This window comes from Alosa pseudoharengus, unplaced genomic scaffold (assembly GCF_046254945.1).
Source record: "Alosa pseudoharengus isolate Yale_2024_CS ecotype anadromous, Long Island Sound unplaced genomic scaffold, YU_APseudo_1.1 YU_APseudo_1.1_scf_17, whole genome shotgun sequence".
In the NCBI taxonomy this organism is placed as follows: Eukaryota; Metazoa; Chordata; class Actinopteri; order Clupeiformes; family Clupeidae; genus Alosa; species Alosa pseudoharengus.
Genome location: NW_027468640.1, coordinates 23,216,941 through 23,236,196, shown reverse-complemented (window position 1 = coordinate 23,236,196; position 19,256 = coordinate 23,216,941). Strand labels below are relative to the sequence as shown.

Here is a 19,256-nt window from a genome sequence, read left to right as displayed (position 1 = left end):
TACACTTAACACTGCCAGTGTTGACACTTGACAGGCATACAGACTGCTGTGTTACATGACTGACACCGGTGTGGTTTAAACAAAGAGCACAACCTTTGCCATATACAAGCTAAAAGGTCAACAATTGATTTCATTGTAGAAGCAGGCTTTACATAAAACAATATATCTGGTTTATGTCATCTTTAACACTTTACACGTTTACATGGTATAAATATTGTGTTTACAAGACTATTAAACATTTGTTTTGTTTCAGCTTGAGATTTTGCTTATCCTCTTCACGCTTCCGTCTTGACATTAGCATGACCTCATTAGCCAGACCTCAGTTATTTCAGTCCTTCCATTCTCTGTATGGCAATGCTATCACTACATCTGATACATGTAGAGACGTTCACACAGCCTTTCTTTATGTGATGTCTAACCTGTAATTCTCTTGACAGACACTTTTTTAATTCTCCTCACAGACAACATGCTTGGAAAAAAATCTTTTCAGTCTTGTCATCGGCACATAAATGCTCAAATCTTTCACTCTTCTCCATCCTTCATATTCTCTCTCTTCTTTTTTCTCCTCCACATGAGCGGATGAGCATGAGGGGGAAAGTGGTGGAAGTAATACCCAGACTCGGAGGTGCTGTAGGTGGGTGTCCACGTTGCTGTCTCTCCCCCTCTCTCTCTTTGTCTTCACATGTTCTCTCTACCCCTTTATTCTCTCTCTCTCTCCCCCTCTTTTTCTCTTTGTCTTCACATGTTCTCTCTACCCCTCTATTCTCTCTCTCTCTCTCTTTCTTTTTCCATCTCAGTTAGTCATCAGTGAGGGAACATTGGAGCACCGTTCAGTGGTTTTATATTCGTTTTATAAACAGATCTTCTATGTTCACATACCATACCAGTGTGAGTGAACAAGTTAATTTGCTCAGCACCTGTGAACTTCAATAAGTTTATGTACACTATGTGCATTTTAAAATCAATAGAAAAAAATATACAAGGCAAATAGAAGTGTGTAGTGAACTTGAATTATTTTTCAAATTAAAATATTATCTCTAACTCCATTAAGCCTCAGTCATTGTTCTATTATAATCTATTTACTGTATTTAAAAAGGATCTCAACACATTAGGGCAATTTTAATGTAAAAATAATCAAATGATACCTGAATCCCCTTAATGTCACACACACCATTAGAGGGCACAGTAGCACAAGCACAGTCAGAAACTGACCCACCAAACAGGATGTAGGTTTGATATATATATCGTCCGTCAAGTGGACAGCAGGTTACACTTCGTGCCGTGCTGTGTAACAAACCACTGTCTCTTGGCCTTCTGGCCCCTGCAGAACGGGAGGTAGTGCTCCTTCTCCTCCTGCGGGCACGCGGCAGTGTCCAGGAGGCACACGTAGCAGAACACGTGCCCACACTCCGGGCATGCCGTGTGCTTGCAGCCGTCCCTTGTGTGCGAGAGGAGGGCGAGGCACTTGGGGCAGGCGCGGAAGCGCGGGCACCCCAGCACCGAGCTGCCAGGCTCCGTCACCACGTCGCACGAGAGCAGGGTGCCCACCAGGTAGCACGAGCCGTTGCTGCACTGGCCCGCGCCCGCCTCGTCGGGGAAGAGCCACGGGGCCAGGCACGCCCAGCAGAAGTGGTGGGTGTGGGGACAGCGGGCGCAGCTGGAGAAGGGGCACGGCTGACCCGTGCTGTCCAGCGGACGACTGAGGATGCAGGAGCAGACTGGACACTGGGGACGCAGAAGAGAAGTGGAGAGGTGAGGGCAGGCAGAAACAGGTATAGATACGTATGCTTGAGTGTGTGTGTGTGTTGCTATTATGCGCAAGTTTTTCAGTATGTCTCTCTGTGTGTGTGTGTGTGTGTGTGTGTGTGTGTAAGTATGTGTGTGTGTGTGTGTGTGTGTGTGTGTGTGTGTGTGTGTGTGTGTGTGTGTGTGTGTGTGTGTGTGTGTGTGTGTGTGTGTGTGTGTGTGTGTGTGTATGTATATGTATGTGTGAGTGTGTGTATTTGATTGTGTAAGTTTTCACCAGCTAGGATACCAGCAAACATTTTTTGCAGTTCAATTGGAGAGTTAAACCCCATATACGTACAGTAAATGATCATTTTCACCACTTTAACATAAGACAAAAAGAAGTGCATAAAGCCTTCCTCTCCATAAGAGTTAACAAAAGTCATGGTCCAGACAATTAAGTCCTCCTTTCCATTACATTTTTAACAAATCTTTAGAGGCACAACTAGTACTGAGGTTTGGAAGGATGCTGTGGTTGTCCCTGTTCCCAAATCCAACAGCCCCAAAACCCTCAATGATTTTAGACCAGTGGCACTCACATCAACTGTAATGAAACCATTTGAAAAATTGGTGAGGTCTGAAATATTAAGGAAAACAGAGCATTCACTTGACCCTCTGCAGTTTGCTTATAGGGGGGTGGAAGATGCCACAGTCACTTTACTTAATTTACTTTTTAAGCATTTGGATAACAGTGGCTCCCATGCCAGACTTTTATTTGTTGACTTTTCCTCTGATTTTAATACAATACAACCCCATACTTTAACCACAAGGCTGCTAGAAGAGTTTGAGCTGAGCAATAATCTGGTGGGCTGGATCCTTAACTTTTAAACAAACAGGACACAAAGAGTGAGAGTGAATGGCAGTCTCTCTGACAAAGTCTGCTCATCAACCGGCTCCCCACAAGGATGCGTACTCTCACCGCTTCTACATCCTGTACAAACATGTGCCAGAGCAGGTGGGACAACAGCACCATAATTAAATATGCAGATGACTCAGTAATTGTTAGCCTGCTTCAAGACAGTGAAACAGGTCATGGTCCAGTCATTAATGACTTTGTTGAATGGTGTGAGGCATCCCAACTTCAATTAAATGTAGCCAAAACAAAGGACATGCTCATTGATTTTAGGAACTAAATTAAGACACAAGAAATCACATCAATCAAAGGTCAGACTTTTCAATGTGTGCAATCTTCAATGTGTCCAATAAAGTATCTATCTATCTATCCATCTTATAAATACCTGGGGACGATAATAGACTCAAAACTCACATTTGAAACTAACTGTGAAGCGGTATGTAAAAAAGGCCATCAGCGCCTGTTCTGTTTGAGAAAACTGGAAAAAGTATTCATATTTTAGTTCACATCAATATCTAAGTATAGTCTGGACCTGTAAGAACTTTTAATTATTTTTTAATTTAATTAAATTATTTTTTTTATTTAACTTGCCATTTCTTAACTCCCACTGTCTTAAATTGAATGATGTGTGATATGTGCCTCTTTTGTTCCCCATATGTGTGTGTGTATGAGGACTCTATACTGCAAACAAAATCTACCTCTGGGTACAAATAAAGTAACTTGAACTTGAACTTGTAAATCCGAACCATCACACAAAGCATAAAACCAAAAGTCTAGAAAGCTGGTTTAAACTAGATGGGATTGTCTGATGTAAGATGAAAGGTGGGTGTGACGTACAACAGCAGGATGTGAAGGCAGTGGGTGGTGAAAGATTGTCGAGGAGGCACAAGGCATTGCCTCAAATAACCTTTTTCAACTGAGAAACCTGAATGGGGTTGTTGTCGTCAACACATCCGGAGTTTCAGGTGGGGTGGCGAATCAGCTGTGCCATACAGGAGATCCTTCCGGACACTGCTCCACCACATGACATATGCCACTATGGTTCTCTTTCACAACACAGAGGAAGCTCTGCGCTTCCACAGGCAGTGGCCAGGGAATACACACTAGAACTGCCACTGTGGTCATTCTAACCGTTTAAAAAGTTGCATGTACAATGCAAAAATACAGTCCTGATGGTTGAAAACAGAGTTTAAAATCTAACGATCAAAATGACCGCTTACAGCATTTCTAGTAGATATGAAATTATGGCGCTTCTAGTGTTAAGAATACCACTCTATGACACAACAACCTTAACATGTCTGTCAGCAGAGGCAACTGATGTACATGCTGAAAGTAAACATTTGAATTTCCAAATCTGTCAGCTAGTTTCATATTCAGTGTTAGCTGGAAATTTTTAGGTCAAGGTTTCCAGTTCATTTTCCAGTTTTGTGATTAACATGTGTGATTTGTGACGACACAGGATGCATTGCGTAAAATATAACCGATTTGTGAAACCTTTGTGATCAATTTAATTGAACCATCATATCCAGTTATTTTAGACTGGACCAAGAAACAAATGTAAGACAGATCATCACATGTCAACGAGTATATGGTGGTGTTTTACAAATTAAATGCCTCTCTGACTACTGTATATAAGATTTAAGAGCTTTCTTATATAAGATATGTCTGAGATATAAGATAGGGATGAAAGATGTGTAGTGGATCATAAATAACTGATTAAATAAAAGGTATGACTCAGAAGGGTCCACTGGTTTCATGTAACATCAGTGTTACATTGATGTTCTCAGATCAAATTTGTCATCAATTTCATTTGAATGTCTGCTCTGCAATTAAGCTTGAATGCTATTCCTCAATTGTTTTAAGGCGCTTATGATAAAAGGGTCTGCTAAATGAATACATTTTAATGTATTTGAAGTCCAATGCCAGGAATAAGCAATAACAGTAGGCTCCAAACATGGAAAGGCCATATGTCATGTTGTTTCACGAGAGATATGGCTCTCCCATCTTCCACAAGCCTCAACTAAAGGAAAATGGATGGGCTGAAGCTAATGATACGTATACCAACCTCAAGGTGACTTATTAAACTCTGACAAATACAAGTTCTAGTGGCATCTGTGTCAGGTGTTTTTATCTCCTGTGTCTCCATTAGTCTCCTGGTCTGTGTATTTCAGGCCACAGTAGCTCAGCAGGAGGTTAATGTATTGAGCAAAATCCGTCAATTTAAGAATCAATTTTATATGCATGTAGAATTTATTCATGCAGCTTATTACAGCAGTGCAGCAGTCGTGTAATACAGGCCCCCACTGTGATTGGTTGATTAAATATGCACTTGTTACAAAAGCCACCTACCTGGCTTTCCCATGACACTTTGGGAAGCAAGGGTGTGTGTGTGTGTGTGTATGTGTGTTGTCTAGGATTAGAGACCGCTCCAGTGGGCATCTCTGGAGACCGCTCCGGCCGTGAATAAACAAATTACCTCCACACTGTTGCCTTTGGACTCATCGTATTTGGTCCAAGGGGGAAAAAGCATTCTGGGAGTGCATTTTTGTTTTAATGGGAGATGTTCTGCTCTTTGTTAAACTAACATTGACCTGTTTCAATATGTCTGAATGTTGCCCGCCAAGTCTGTGATGCAGAGCACAGTGACCTCCAAGACCAAGATTTCCTTTGCCCTCGCTACTTACAGTAACGACACAGTTGACACAGGGTATGTCATTCCACTGTGCTTTCGGAAACTCATGAACTGTGTGCATTCAAGCACTTTCTTATTTTCTCTTCCTCCATTTCACATCACTCTGATCTCAACATGTAAATCATTATGCACCTTACATCCCACAGTGGAAACTATACTGAAGAAAAAGCTGAAGCAATCACTTAGTCTCATTTCCTGAATAAAAGATCAGTTAATGTTTCAAAGTGACCAACTTTCACAGCTGCAAACATTATACCATCACTGAATCAATAAACTCAAAATGACTGACGTGAATTATTGGTGAGGACTGAGAACATTCTACGACACTAACCCCGAACAACTTTCTATAAGCCAAATACAAGCCGTTGACTTATGTAACCCTGGTGATCTCTGTGATGACAAAAGCTACCCACCTTCTTGTATCTGTCTGGGAGCTCCTGGACGATGCGGTTGACCTGGGCCTCTAGGATGGTGGCCTGAGCTTGAGAGAGCTGGATCTGGTCCTTCGCCAGCGCCCAGTCCCATGTCTCCCCACACACGGGACAGCTGAAGTCAAGGCTCTTCTGCAACAGCAGGCAGACACACATGGGCATGAGTGAGGAGCCAAGCTAAGGGGATTGTTACTTTGTTATGAAAGATTAAAAGAAAGAATACTACCCACAACAAAAAAAAGAAAGCATAAGCTATAAACTATAAAAGAGAGAGACACACACAAAAAGTAAGCTTTATTTAGACTCTACGTTGTGAAATAAGTTTATGTTTCATGTCCACCTCAGGCTCATTGACATTGCATGGCTCTCTCACCTGTTTCAGGCAGATGTTCACCATGCAGATAACTTCTGAGGATTTCACCCTGTGACCACAGGAACCCTGTGGCTGAATGGTACTTCCTGAATAGACACAAGTTTGGCATGGCTGAGAGCATTCACAACATGAATACAACATGCATACACTATAAACACATCCTCACAAACAGAAAAAAAGCTTTATCCTGGACTCCTATGAACTCATCAGTTTTGGTTGATGCATTATTTTGTATGCCTGCTGAAATCTTTGCTTGTTCATTTACAACCAACCTTTCCACATTTTAAATGTGGAAAATATGTGGCTACACCACAGATCTGCTCATGTGATGTCCCCTCTAGTGGTCAGGATCGGAAACCACTTCTGGAATGCACCGTTGTCCTTCTTCACAGGTATGAATCAGAGCGCATGGCTTCATGACACAATGGTAATTACGTTTGGGAAAAACATCCCACGTAGGACAAAATATACCTCAGATGAGAGCAGTTCTTTATAATCTGGTCGACAACATGAACCAAAATCTGTGAAAAATTGGTTTATTTTGTCCACACCCATTTGTTCACGTTTAAGTTACACTCAGCCTATAGGTTTTACTACAGTCAGATATGAGTGCTATTCAGGTGGTCTACTCACCCAGCTGTGTCTTAGAGTGCCCTCTGGCTCTGTCTCTCAATTCTCCCTCACTGAGGGCTTTTTGCTGTTGTCCCATTTTAATACTCCTGGCCTTCTCTCTCAGCAGTGCCTTTGTGAGCCCCAGTAAGCTTGATAGTTTCTCCATTTTCTGTCTACCTCTCTGTCTAAATGTCAAAGCAGCTTGAGTGAGCTGGCTTCAAGCAAGTTCACCCTCATAGCAAGCTACTGAAAACGAGACGTCACATATACACACACACACACACAACCCAAACAGGAAATCATACAAGTTTTTTTTTTTTCCTTTACCACAGACACTTTTAATATGTTCCGGTGTACATGTCAAAGATAGCTGAAACTGGTAGACCTTGTTTAAACTAGTAGATGAAGATAAGCAAGGCTGTCATGTGAACTGGCAGTACAAGATAATAGCATGCTTTTTGTACGTTTTTGTGAAAGGGTTTGTTGCATGAGGGATATGCCCATGGTATGAAGATAGCAACTTTTCTTGTCTTTCCAGTCCTTGTTTTATTGTATGGTCATTGAATGAATGTGTGTGTGTGTGTGTGTGTGTGTGTGTGTGTGTGTGTGTGTGTGTGTGTGTGTGTGTGTGTGTGTGTGTGTGTGTGTCACTGTGTTTTCTGTTTCTCCCACTGTTCCGGTGTTAGGGTCTTCTGTTCAAAGGCATGGATCTCCTTTAGTTCTTCAGCCAAGCAGGTGTTCACCATTCTGGAAATGTACAGTGTGATCAGAAAGTATGGTCAAAACTAAATGAAGGCTGTGTTGATTTTGTCCAACTATGTGTCGTTCAACCCATCGTGAGAATGTTTCATCTTGTTACCTGTGCCTCTGTAACAGTGGCTTTCCTTCAAACTGGGGAGACACCACAAGAACTTTGAAACTAGCAGCACATCTATTTGGTGAGGTATCTTCAACATCCTGTTGGTTGAAAGTGATGAAAACGAAAGTGAAATGATCTCTCATTACTAGATGTTTTCTAATGTCTTGTGACTAAAACTACAGATCCTCATTGATATGCATTACACAAAACACCTGTATTAAAGTATATGTTCATGCTTGAATATTCACAAAAGAAACAAAATATGATGCATTTTGATTAAAACAAGTTATATTATTAATTAACATTATTTCTAAATTACTACACAGCATGTAGACTTTGTGTTTAACATACTAATCAATAGATATATCTGTCTCTGTCTATCTCTCTATAGACAGGGAGAGACATACATATAGACAATGTGTTAGCTTTATGTCAACGCAATGCATTATTAGAAATAGTTGAAGGTGGCATAGTGGTATGGTGGCTATGTTATAGGTGATGATTAGTTGACTGATGAAGGTGACAGTAGTGAAGGTGACAATAGTATTTATTGTATAACACTCTCAGTTAGAGTAACACTAAGTTACAGTGTTAAACAAAACCATGTTGCTATGAAGTTTACACCTGGCAAATTATTACACTTTTCTGAGAAATCCAAACGCAAAGATGTGTCAAATATGTTGACAATGGCGTAACATGGTTGTGACACAGCATATTAACATGGAGATTTAGAAGATTTTAACACTGTAAAACTGTATGATCGTGCATATGATTGCAATTATATGTGTGCTCATTATTATTATGCTATCAACATAGCGTTTCCAATCGGTGGACATATTTTGTTACATGTATCAAGATTGACACTAAAGCTCCAGGGTCTGGGATCACATAGCCTACCACATGGACTGTTCCAATCTCCGCTATCAGTTTCTCGCGGATGAGGTCAGTTGTTATTGCCATAATCAGAAAGCTAATCTCTAAACGACTCGACACGTTACGGTGATATATTTTAGTCACGCTATTTACAATTTTACATGGATTTTTCTACCGGTTGGGCATGGTCGGAAGTCGCACAAATATAATACATAACAGCTATCCAATTGAATCTGCGGGTTTGCACTAAATGACCAATAGCTTTCGTTTTTGCTCATAGGAAGGCGGAATCTAACCGGGGTCCTAATTTTGTGACCCAATTTAAAGTTTGCCTTGTTAATATTGATTTTATTAAATCTATCTCAGACATAAAAAACTTTGCACTATATAATTATTTACATGTAGATTAGTATAATCTAAAAAGAAAATGGCACTGGAGGAATTTACTTAGGAAGTAAAGCTATTGTTTTCTATTTATAGTCAGGCATAGCATGCGAACAGCTAAGAAGGAAATTCAAAACATTTTGCATCACTGTCACAGATCTGTTTTGTTCACATTGGTTTTAACTATTTTTTCTTTATTCTCAGATTGCTGTGTTTAATAACCAGTTTCAAAACTACAATACAGAACAGTTCTAGAGCAAGGTCTGCAAATAGTTTATTAGCACTACCTGTCAAATGAACAAGGGCATGTTTCGTGGTTGGTTGCTTGCTTAACGTTACTGGAAATGTTAGCTAAGATAAGATATGTTAGCTAGCTGGCTGGCTGGGGGATAAGGCAACTATGATAACGTTGGAGAGGTATTAATGATAAAATAGAATGTGACCCGATTCAAATAATTATATTTTGTATATCTAACCAAATGGTTCTTGAGGTCGAAAGTTTTTTTGGGGTGTACATGCTGTACTGTACAAACCCCAAATTTAAGGGTCGTATCTATATCGGCTTCACGGTAAACCCAGAACGAAGAATAGGACAACACAACGCTGGTCGGCACAAAGGTGGAGCGAAAAGAACTAGTGGCAGGGGACCATGGTAAGCATGTTTAGTCTGTGAGTTATTAGACTTATCCGCCGATGAATTTTGTCACTCCATTTTCTCTTTTCCTTCCTCTTCTTTGTCTTCCTCTTCCATTTTCTTCTTCACAGGGAAATGGTTCTCATCATCCACGGATTTCCATCAGACATAGCAGCTTTGAGGGTAGGCCTAAGCATGTCTTCTGGGAAATTAAGTTGCACCCAGTTTTAAAACCAAAACACAACCATAAGTTTAATGGTTGAATGTTTCCAAGTACTTAGAAATGCATGTTGTTCTCTAAACTATGATATGATGCTTAGTTGTGTTAAAACGGTCTACATTGACTCACTTTTGCAGTTGTATTATTTTGTATTAAAGTGCAAATATGTCAGTTTTTCATCAAATAAGCTGACGTGTCCATCTCTGCATCCTCCACCACCTCCTTTGTGCCAGTTTGAGTGGGCATGGCAGCACCCTCACTTCTCGCGCCGGCTGTCGCATGTGGCCAAGCGGGTGCGCCGTGAGTCCAGCCTGCAGTTTCACTGGCGTGTGGTCTCCCATATGCTGCGTGTGGCACCGTGGAGCCGGCTTCCACTCACTGTGCGCTGGCTTCGGCCGGAGTACCACCTCAACTTCGACGCAGCGCTCTGGCCGCCCCCGCACATGCCCATCACCTTCGGGGGCGTTCGAGCGAAGAAGAAGCGTCCGGCCTCAGAGGCATGCCAGGAGCAAGGAGAGGAGGAAGAGGGCAGAGTCAAGGAATGCTGCAAGCTCTGTCTGGAAACTGTGAAGGTGAGGGTGAACCGTTTGGCATTCAAAAGGGTGCCAGCTGGTCTGTGCAATTCCTCTTCTAACACAATTCTTCTTCATAGAGCATACAGCTGAAAGGAACTAAGGAGAACACAGCATGCAAAACCCATAATCTCACAGAATAGTTCATACTGGCTGGCTCTGAAATATGCAGACCCTGAAAATTGCAGTGCGCTGCTGGGTGTATTGTTCCCCTTTGATATCCACTCTGGCAGTAATGTCTCAGTGCTTTTGTGTTGTAGACGTGGTGCTCTTGTCTAGTGAAGACTTTCAGTGGATGGCTGTTTGAGACTCCATTGCCCTCTGCAGGCCGTAAAAGATGGCTACTGGTTAGATAGAAACCTGCCATGGAACTCAGTCTTTTTGAGCTTTTTCAGTGTTTGAAAACTCCTCCCCTCACTCACTGTCTCACATATATACACACATACACACACACACACACACACACACACACACACATGTGCAGTTACCATATAGACTTTCTCAATGTGATGTACTTTTACATGTACTGCACTCTGGGATTTTAGCGCAAATTGTGTGTACGACAGTCCTTCAGCACTCTTCAGCAGTCTTCACTGTTGAACTATCAGTGAACTGTCATGTGTTCACTGTGCATCGTGGGCTGTGATCACGTGTTATGGGGAGTTCAATCTGTTGTGAGTGACCGTATAACAGTGGCCTTCGTAACCGTCGGTTTCCTGTCAGTCTTCAGATAAAGTGTCCTGCTTCCTGCCATCATGTGACATGGTTTGTCATCTGATCTGCCTGGCCCAGCACTTCCTCAAATCGGAGCCCGGCCACCTGCTGCCAGTAGAGGGCAGATGTCCCGTCTGCAACCGCTCGGTGCTCTGGGGGAACCTCATTTGTCACAAGAACGGTTGCTATGGTGACCTGGAAGAAATGGCCACAGTCCCATCCTCCCAGGTATGTACATGAATCTCTTAAAGTAATCATACAGGGGGCGGCTTTTCAGTGAGTGACATGATAATTTCCATGTCATCTGATTGGATCATTTTTGCCTACTCATGATTAAGCTAGAAAAAAATTGTTCTTTCCCAATATCGGTGGGAATGTGCCTGAATAACAATATGGAGGAACCTTTCCCAGAAGCTCTGCTCAAAAAGTTGTGTATTATTCGCTTTTGGCTTAAAGTGGAGGATTTAGTCTGTCTGGCTTACAGTTGTGAACATGTGAAACTGTACAATAAGTACATTATGTCTTTACTTGTGTATGTAAGTTCCATAATTTAAGGTCTCTTTTTTTCCAGGGCCCTTGCATTGATGAACTGCAAACATGACCAGTGTCTTCTGCTCTCAGTAACATTTATGGAAGTACTCGCTAAATGATCACTCATCAACAGTTGGCCTACAGATATCCATTGATCAGATAAAAGGGTTGGGTTTGGAAACTGTTGCGGTTGTGCTTTTGGCATGAGGTTAGGTAATGAAGGCAGAAGTCAGAGGTCTTGTGATTTTTGGTCAAAGTTCCAGTCATCACAAATGTTACTACATTTGCTGGTATGTAGACCACAGTAGCAAATTCCGGCTAAGGTGTGAGAACACAATAAGACCAGTGTGGGGAAAAAACAGGCAGGGCCACAAGACTTTTAAAAACTTAACCATGAACACATCAGTACAATTTGTATTATACTTAAGAATATTTATATATGTTTAATAAAGCTGTGTGTAATGAATTTGATGTTATGTGTGAAGAATTTAATCTTTCCAGGGTAGACTAGATAGACAGTATCGACATAAGAGTGACATGACACTGTCATGAACACATGACACTGTCATGACACATGAACTCTAACCCTAACCTCTATCCCTAATCCTAACTCTAACCCTAACTCTAACCTGATGGTAATTTTTATACCATAGATTTAATAGAGACCCAATCAGAACAATAGTATGAAAAATCAGGAACAGAGTTTATTTACAATGATGCGCATCAAGGGAGAGACAGCATGACTTAACCTAAAGATCCATCAGCTGCTCTAACTAGACAAGGAAATAGTTAGGGTTTAAGTATCCTTCCAGGCTGACAGGAGATGGCGGTCATCCCATCTCACGTGGACTACACTGAATCAGACTCTGATTAGTGGCAACCTGGCAATCCGGAGCAGATAGCTACTGACGCAGCCATGCAGAACAGTAAAACACTGCAAAGTCATAATATTCCCGCTTATCTCTAAATACAGTCACACACAGATATACACAGGGACAGTACAGATATCATACAATCATTATAGAATCATACTTTTAGTATCAAAGTGACCCACTAATGATAAATGCAGAACATTAAACCATATATTGGAATATTGGACATAAAGCAGAACATTAAACCATATATTGGAATTTTGGATATAATGCTCTATTCCACTTTCTCTCAAACCCTAAACCTAACCCTAATCCTAACTTGTATGACAAAAACCGAATGACAGAAGCCTTATGTCATAAATGTTTAGTTGTTTATGACACGTTCATGACAGTGTCATGTCACTCTTATGTCAATACTGTCAAGTAAAGTGTAACCGAAGACTCTACTGCTTTTGTTTGATGTTTCATATCTGTAATGTAATATTTTTTTCTGTTGTACCTACTCATACTTAATGTCCAAACTGTGTTATGAACCAGACCATGACTTCTCTGTACCGTTACATCTCGAGAAGTGGTCTTTCAAGGCCATGGTGACCATCCAAGCCCATTGATCAGCCATCTTTAAGATAGAGTTGGGTATGAGGGTAACAGCATAACATATAGTATGTCTTCTTTAAGAAGTCTTCATGTTACAGTTCATTAACAAGACATTAAACATTAACATTAGACACAACAACCTTGAGTTAGGTTCTGTCATAGTTAAAATCCAAATGTTCAAGGTTCCCACAGGTGCTTGAAATTCATTGTTAATGTGCAGTGTTTCTGAAACTTTTATAGACCAGGACCCACTTCACAAATAAAACGGACCACCTCTCCCTAGGTTCCATTTTGAAGGAAAGAAAAACCACAATAGACCTACTTTAACTGTATATTTATAGTATGTATGGATGAATGCTTTATTCCAAAGTGATGAATATTACCAAAGTTAAAAGTCTCCTGTTAGGATAAGTTAGGGTCACATGGTAGGGATAGCACTGATTAACAGGCGGGGCTTCAGTGATGTCACTGCGACTAATTGGGTAAAAGTACACTTGTCTTTCAATTAGGAGACAATGAGATACTTGGTTTGAGGCCTGAGGAGCAGGGCCTAGTTTCTCCCTCCTTTGTAGCAACATTTGTGTGATCATGGTGCCACGTCACTATTCGATCAAATTAGCGCTGCACAGATCTGGCTAAACGGAGTATGTATGTTTGTATTGAAAGATTGAGCCAGATCTGCGCAGCTCTTCAAGGTGGAATATGCCCGCTTATTTGACAATACCAGACCAGGAAGCCATGGAATTTTCTTCCTACAGATACATCTTGTTATAACCTCTTTGTACACTTTCAAAGTTTACAATACTTTGGTTAGTAAAAACCCTGACCATACTACCACAGAAGTGTAATTATATTTTGAGCATTGTTAGTGGTATAAAATAGCGACGTGGCACCTTGCCCTGTTAGCATCACTGTAAGGCCATTTAGTGATAATGCAAATAAACGGTCTTGCTCAAAATGCCACCAAAAGGTAATTTTGCTCTCAATCAAAAGTTTGAAGTTGTTAACTATTGTAAATAGACCCTACTGTAGGTTGTTTTTACTCCGGAGTTACACTTTAAGGCATGCAGAAATACAATCTGAAACGGTATCATCAGGTGGGAAAGAGATACAGATGATTATCATCCGCATAGCAGTGATAGGCAAATCCATGAGAGTAAATGATCTCACCCAAGGAAATAATGTACAGAAAAGAAGGGGCCCTAATACTGATCCATGAGGCACACCTGTGGTGAGGTTATGAGATTTTGATACCTGTCCTTGCCAAGACACGCTGAATGAATGTCCTTTAAGGTAGGATTCAAACTCAGTTGTTACATGGGCTCTTCATAATGCTGTAGAATGCTCCATTCACTTAAATGCTTTTGTGTCGGGGTCCTGTTTGCCCTGTCGGGACTTATTTTCCTATAATGACCGGCGGACAATACATCATCCCTTATGTAAAAGCTTTCCCAGCTCAGATAATGTAGTTGAGAATGTCATGGTTTACAGTATCAAAGGCTACAGCTGATGACTGAGCAGAGAGGCCTTAGCTACTTTCAATGCTTCAGTCACAGACAAAAGTGCAGTTTCAGTAGAATGAATGCTCTTGAAACCAGACTGCGTAGGGTTTAATAGGTTGTTCTGAGAGGAAGTCAGAAACTTGCTTGAACATCACTTTCTCAAAAACCTTTGACAAGACAGTAAGAAGGGAGACAGGTCTATAGTTCTTCCCACAATATTTTAGGGGTTTAACGGTACACAAAAATCGCGGTGTGTACCTCGGTTTTGAAGTCACAGTTCAGTGTGTACCTCGGTTTTGAAGTCACAGTTCAGTTAATTTTCGGTACAGTAGGTAGGCCTACTGGTAACTTAAAATTCACTGACAATTCACTGACAATATTGTCACATAACATAATAACACAATAACATTTTGAAAAGGTGTCAAATGTTTTTTTGACATTTATTGACTGACATATGGTCCGACACTAAATATATTTGTGTGGTAACTTGAGTTTGAAACATGGTCCGCAAGCAAAAAATTACCCTGTTGATCACTGTTAATAGGCTGCATTTGGGACATTCGGTACAAGTCTGTATTGAACCTGACGTCCTGTACCTTCATCACACAATACTCATTTAACTATTTTCATCAAAAACATCACATTTTATATTAGTGTTTCTGAAACTGTCTATGCAGAAGTTGTGAGTATGTATGTGAGTTGTAAAACCAAACAGTATTATTTGAATTGTAATAGTCTTGACTATCCAGACTTCAACAAGCTGACAGTTTTGCAACACTGCCTAGCTACACCAGTTAATGCCAATGGGCCAGTTAATTTATGTTAAAAAAATCAGTGTGACTGATGAAATAACGTGGAATACGATAAGTAACATAACTAGGCTCAAACGTTCAAGACAAAGTTAGTTTAAAAAACAATCAAAGGAAACCACAACAAGCAAGGTGCTAGCAAAGACTACACTACTTCTGCTAGCTTGCGGACCACCAGTACTACACTTTTAAGAAACCCTGTTAAACTGGGAACCCTGATAGTTGGCATGAAAAAGCCATTAATGTGAATGTGACACAGAAGTGATACTAAAGGTTGCAGTCAGCGTGTTTTTCTTTTTTTTTTTAAAGTCAGCAAGTGCAGTGTCATCACAGCATTAGGATCCAGGTTTCAGAATTATCCTAAACACAGGGTCACTACAACATTTAGTAGGCCTAATCCACGTCAAAGCAGAGAAGTTAAAAGTTGATTTTATTTATTTGTTAAAAAAGTACAAAACATATATTTTGATATGATTACACACAGTGTGGTTACATGTGCAGAACAATCGGAGTAAAGCACCAATCGTAGTATTTTGTTATTATTTTTGTATTGGTATCCAGAGCATTACAGAAAAATATTCATCATTAAAGACACCTTGCATCCTGCCCAACAACTGTACACTCAAAAGCAAGTCCAATTGGATTATTATCAGAATTTTATAATAGGCCGGCCTACTCCAATTGAAAATGGATGAAAATGAAAAAACAATGAAAATCTTGTGTTTCACAACAATGTAAAGTTCCATAGAACATTATAAACTCCAACTGTAATCAGAGTATTTGGTTACATAATCAAATTGACATCAAATACTCTAGGTTATCTTCTCTGATTTCATAAAATTGGAGTTCAATCGGAGAACTCTGTTTACATTACATGATTTTTAATCTGAGTAAAATCTGATTGTTTGTTTGCATGTAACCGCACTGACAGATTGACCATAAAAGGCCAGAATTACTACTATGTAATGTAGCCTACTGAATGTTAAGTTTAGTAGTAGGCCTACAACAATCTTACAAGTATGTTGTTTTTGTAGTTTATATTTCATCAGCTTAAGTGAAGTCAGTGAGAGAAAGTCACTGTCTCAAGAATATGGTTAATTATTTTTCCTTTTGGGGAAACAATGTAAGTATAAAGTATAAAAATAAGTATCAAAATGTAAAATGAAGTGTAGGCTAGTGGATAGAAATCGATGTATCCTTGGCAACAGTCTTATCCATCGCTTGGGCTCTCTCCCTCTCTGTCTTCTCTTCTCACTTCGGGGGCTGGAGGTGCGTTCACAGTGATCACAGGCTGGAAGAGAGCAAACACAGAAGCCACTGAAGCTGATAACAAAATTAAGATATATCACTTAATTGAAAACTGTTGTAAAATGGGGGGGGGGGGGTGACTGTCAAATCCAAAAGTTCTTCAGCTATACTTGCAGGGCCCAGTTGATGGTGGCTCTAAGTGTTAAGTTTAGATAACTTCCCTTTGGGAACAGCAGTTGTTATCAAGTGAGTTATGTGAGGTAGCCATAGGTCAGCGTGTTTGTGTGAATCGCAGGTACAGTATAAGGACTCACCATAAAACCGGCTGGCGAACAGCACTGGATGACTTTGCAGCAGTAGGCCGCCAGTGTGATAGAGATGCCGAGAATTGTGGCCATGACCACTTTGATCTCAGCGGAATAATGGTCCTCAACCTGCTGTCAGGGTGGAACAAAAATAAAGAGAATGAATGAATGGTTTGACTAATTAAAGGTTTTACTTTCTGCAAATGTTATGCAGCATAATATCTTTTATTATCACTATAGTTTTGCGTTTCCTTGGAATATCTTTGAGCATTTTGCATTTTTTTAAAAAGGCAACATATAATTTACATATATATTACATATAACATATATTTCCAGATGTGAGTCCATTAATCTTTGTAGGAGAAGTTTTCTTCTCTAAACACAAGCATTTATTTTGCTCACCAACAACATTGTACATGCTTCGTAGACAGTTCTGTTAACCTCATCATGTGTCAAATAACGGCAATCTTCATAATAGTGATCTACTGATATGCCAAGCATACACAGGAAGGCGACTCCACAGGTTATGCTGGTGAAAACCTGGAGTCCCAAACAGGCCCTAAGCTGGATAGAAATAAGAGCGAAAATAACCATTATGTCCACTCTCTTTCTTATTGCAATGAGCTGCATGCACTATGAAACATGACGTACCAAAATATGAAAACATAACAAAACCATTTCAGTTATATTAAGTGGCCTCTAATTTTACATTGAAATGGCTTTTTAAGATATGAGTGTGAAACCCCTTAAGGAGGTAATTAAGGACAATTTTATTTTATTTTAAGGTGTTGGTTCAGGGATTCAGTAGGGTTTTCTCCTTAATCAACCTTAATCTATGCACATTTAAAAACTAGGCTTAATTATAGAAGGATTTTAAGGTCAAAAGTAAGGCATTTATAAGGGGTGAGATTAATGGTTTCTAGTGATGCTCTGCAAATAATTTGCCAAGACTTACTGTGTGTAGGGAAAGATTCTGTGCTGCAATGGCCACACTTCCAGCAATAATAGCCTACAAGGAGAAATTGTGTTACTGTTCAGTCTAATTTTATAAATACTATTCTAATGCTACAGGCAGGCTTATGTCATCCCACGTAAACTTACAAAGATTCCATTTATGATTTCCACAATACTCCACACGGGTGACCAATTGAGGAGACCGGCGTTCACCAGGAAGAATGCGAGTACAATCTGAGTGCACTGGACAGAGACATGCGCGCTTTGATTAAGCCTCAATGGGAATTATATGACTTAGTAATTTTACAACCTAAGGCATCTGTGCTTAGAAGCTATTCTACACACATTAACTGAAACTACACACCCCAAGTGCTTTGGGTTCTGACTCCAGATATTTCTTTTTTCGGTTCGGGTCCTTTTGAAATGTCACTTGAACTAGCGGTCCTGCGTTGCTTGAAGCTGAAGATGAATTTGGGTTCGACTCTGCAACGCGCGCCGTGCCAGTTCCATGTAGTAAGAAACAAATGGAATCATTGTCAAATAAAACATGGAAATCCTAGATCTGTGCTAATCTGATTGAAACTGATAGCCTACATTTATTTTGGTGATTTCGTAACAGAGAAAATAATTTGCAACCAGGCTACCACAACACATAGCCGTCCACGCATGCCATTTACAACACTAAATCGCGTTTTTCCTATTTAGCATAACTCATGCACATTAAAATGTAGGTCTAATCCTAATGTTACTAATGTTAGCTTTCTAAGAATAAACACGATTTTACCCTCCATCTCGCGTTTGTTGATGTAGTTGCCTTCCTATTCCCGAAAACAACGCCCCTTTTGGGGGACTCTTAATGTCCCCCAAGTAGAACAGAGCTCCTCCCAGCACCGATCTGCACACTGTAGCCAGGGGTCAACTCAAGAATGAAAGTTGTCAGCATCCACGCAGTATCCACGTGTTCATTCAGGACAAAGTTATAACAGTTATAAAACACTTAAAACAAGTGTTTTTTTTTACGTTAACGTTAGGGTCCCTTGCAATTTATTTTAACAAAAATGCAAATGCCTTTTTAAAACAGACAATGAAAATATGTCCCAGTGTGTAGCCTAGCTGTGGACAATGAATATATCCCCTTCATTTGAGGACTGGCTTTAAATAACCTTACAAAGACTAAAACTTTCAGTGTTAAAAGAAAAAATATGCTATTTATTATTTATTCTAACTCAAACTAACTGGCCTTGGCTCATTTCCTGTGAAGAACATAAAAAAATAACCTATTTTCAATGACTGCACATGGTACACAAAGTGTAATAATTGTAGGTGCTGTACATGGACGGATTATGAACTTTCGGGCCCCTGGGCCCAGATGTATTAAGGGCCCCCCACTAATTGTCGCATATGTGGGAGGGGGGGGGGGGGGGGTTTGGGCGTCC

At 40.3% G+C, this 19,256-nt stretch overlaps 4 protein-coding genes across 4 annotated transcripts; 1 reads left to right on the top strand and 3 right to left on the bottom strand.

Annotated features, from left to right (window-relative positions):
* Window positions 1-112: 112 nt before the first annotated feature.
* Window positions 113-7,024, bottom strand: LOC143127471 (uncharacterized). Its single transcript, XM_076288992.1, has 4 exons — window positions 6,768-7,024; window positions 6,135-6,220; window positions 5,744-5,893; window positions 113-1,725 (listed from the first exon to the last, which is right to left on the bottom strand). Exons 1-4 carry the CDS (start codon window positions 6,910-6,912, stop codon window positions 1,252-1,254), a joined length of 855 nt encoding a protein of 284 aa, XP_076145107.1. The 5' UTR covers window positions 6,913-7,024; the 3' UTR covers window positions 113-1,251.
* Window positions 7,025-7,317: 293 nt separating this feature from the next.
* On the bottom strand, window positions 7,318-8,634 carry LOC143127473 (bolA-like protein 2). The gene is made up of 3 exons (XM_076288994.1): window positions 8,503-8,634; window positions 7,606-7,703; window positions 7,318-7,493 (listed from the first exon to the last, which is right to left on the bottom strand). The coding sequence occupies exons 1-3, from the start codon at window positions 8,563-8,565 to the stop codon at window positions 7,394-7,396; spliced, it is 261 nt and encodes an 86-aa protein (XP_076145109.1). The 5' UTR covers window positions 8,566-8,634; the 3' UTR covers window positions 7,318-7,393.
* Window positions 8,635-9,122: 488 nt separating this feature from the next.
* Window positions 9,123-13,286, top strand: slx1b (SLX1 homolog B, structure-specific endonuclease subunit). The gene is made up of 5 exons (XM_076288993.1): window positions 9,123-9,514; window positions 9,628-9,679; window positions 9,950-10,288; window positions 11,012-11,230; window positions 11,574-13,286. Exons 1-5 carry the CDS (start codon window positions 9,342-9,344, stop codon window positions 11,601-11,603), a joined length of 813 nt encoding a protein of 270 aa, XP_076145108.1. The 5' UTR covers window positions 9,123-9,341; the 3' UTR covers window positions 11,604-13,286.
* Window positions 13,287-15,726: 2,440 nt separating this feature from the next.
* Window positions 15,727-19,066, bottom strand: LOC143128036 (uncharacterized). Its single transcript, XM_076289715.1, has 7 exons — window positions 18,605-19,066; window positions 18,185-18,303; window positions 17,968-18,063; window positions 17,822-17,875; window positions 17,269-17,430; window positions 16,876-16,998; window positions 15,727-16,604 (listed from the first exon to the last, which is right to left on the bottom strand). Exons 1-7 carry the CDS (start codon window positions 18,609-18,611, stop codon window positions 16,524-16,526), a joined length of 642 nt encoding a protein of 213 aa, XP_076145830.1. The 5' UTR covers window positions 18,612-19,066; the 3' UTR covers window positions 15,727-16,523.
* Between the last annotated feature and the right edge of the window lie 190 nt (window positions 19,067-19,256).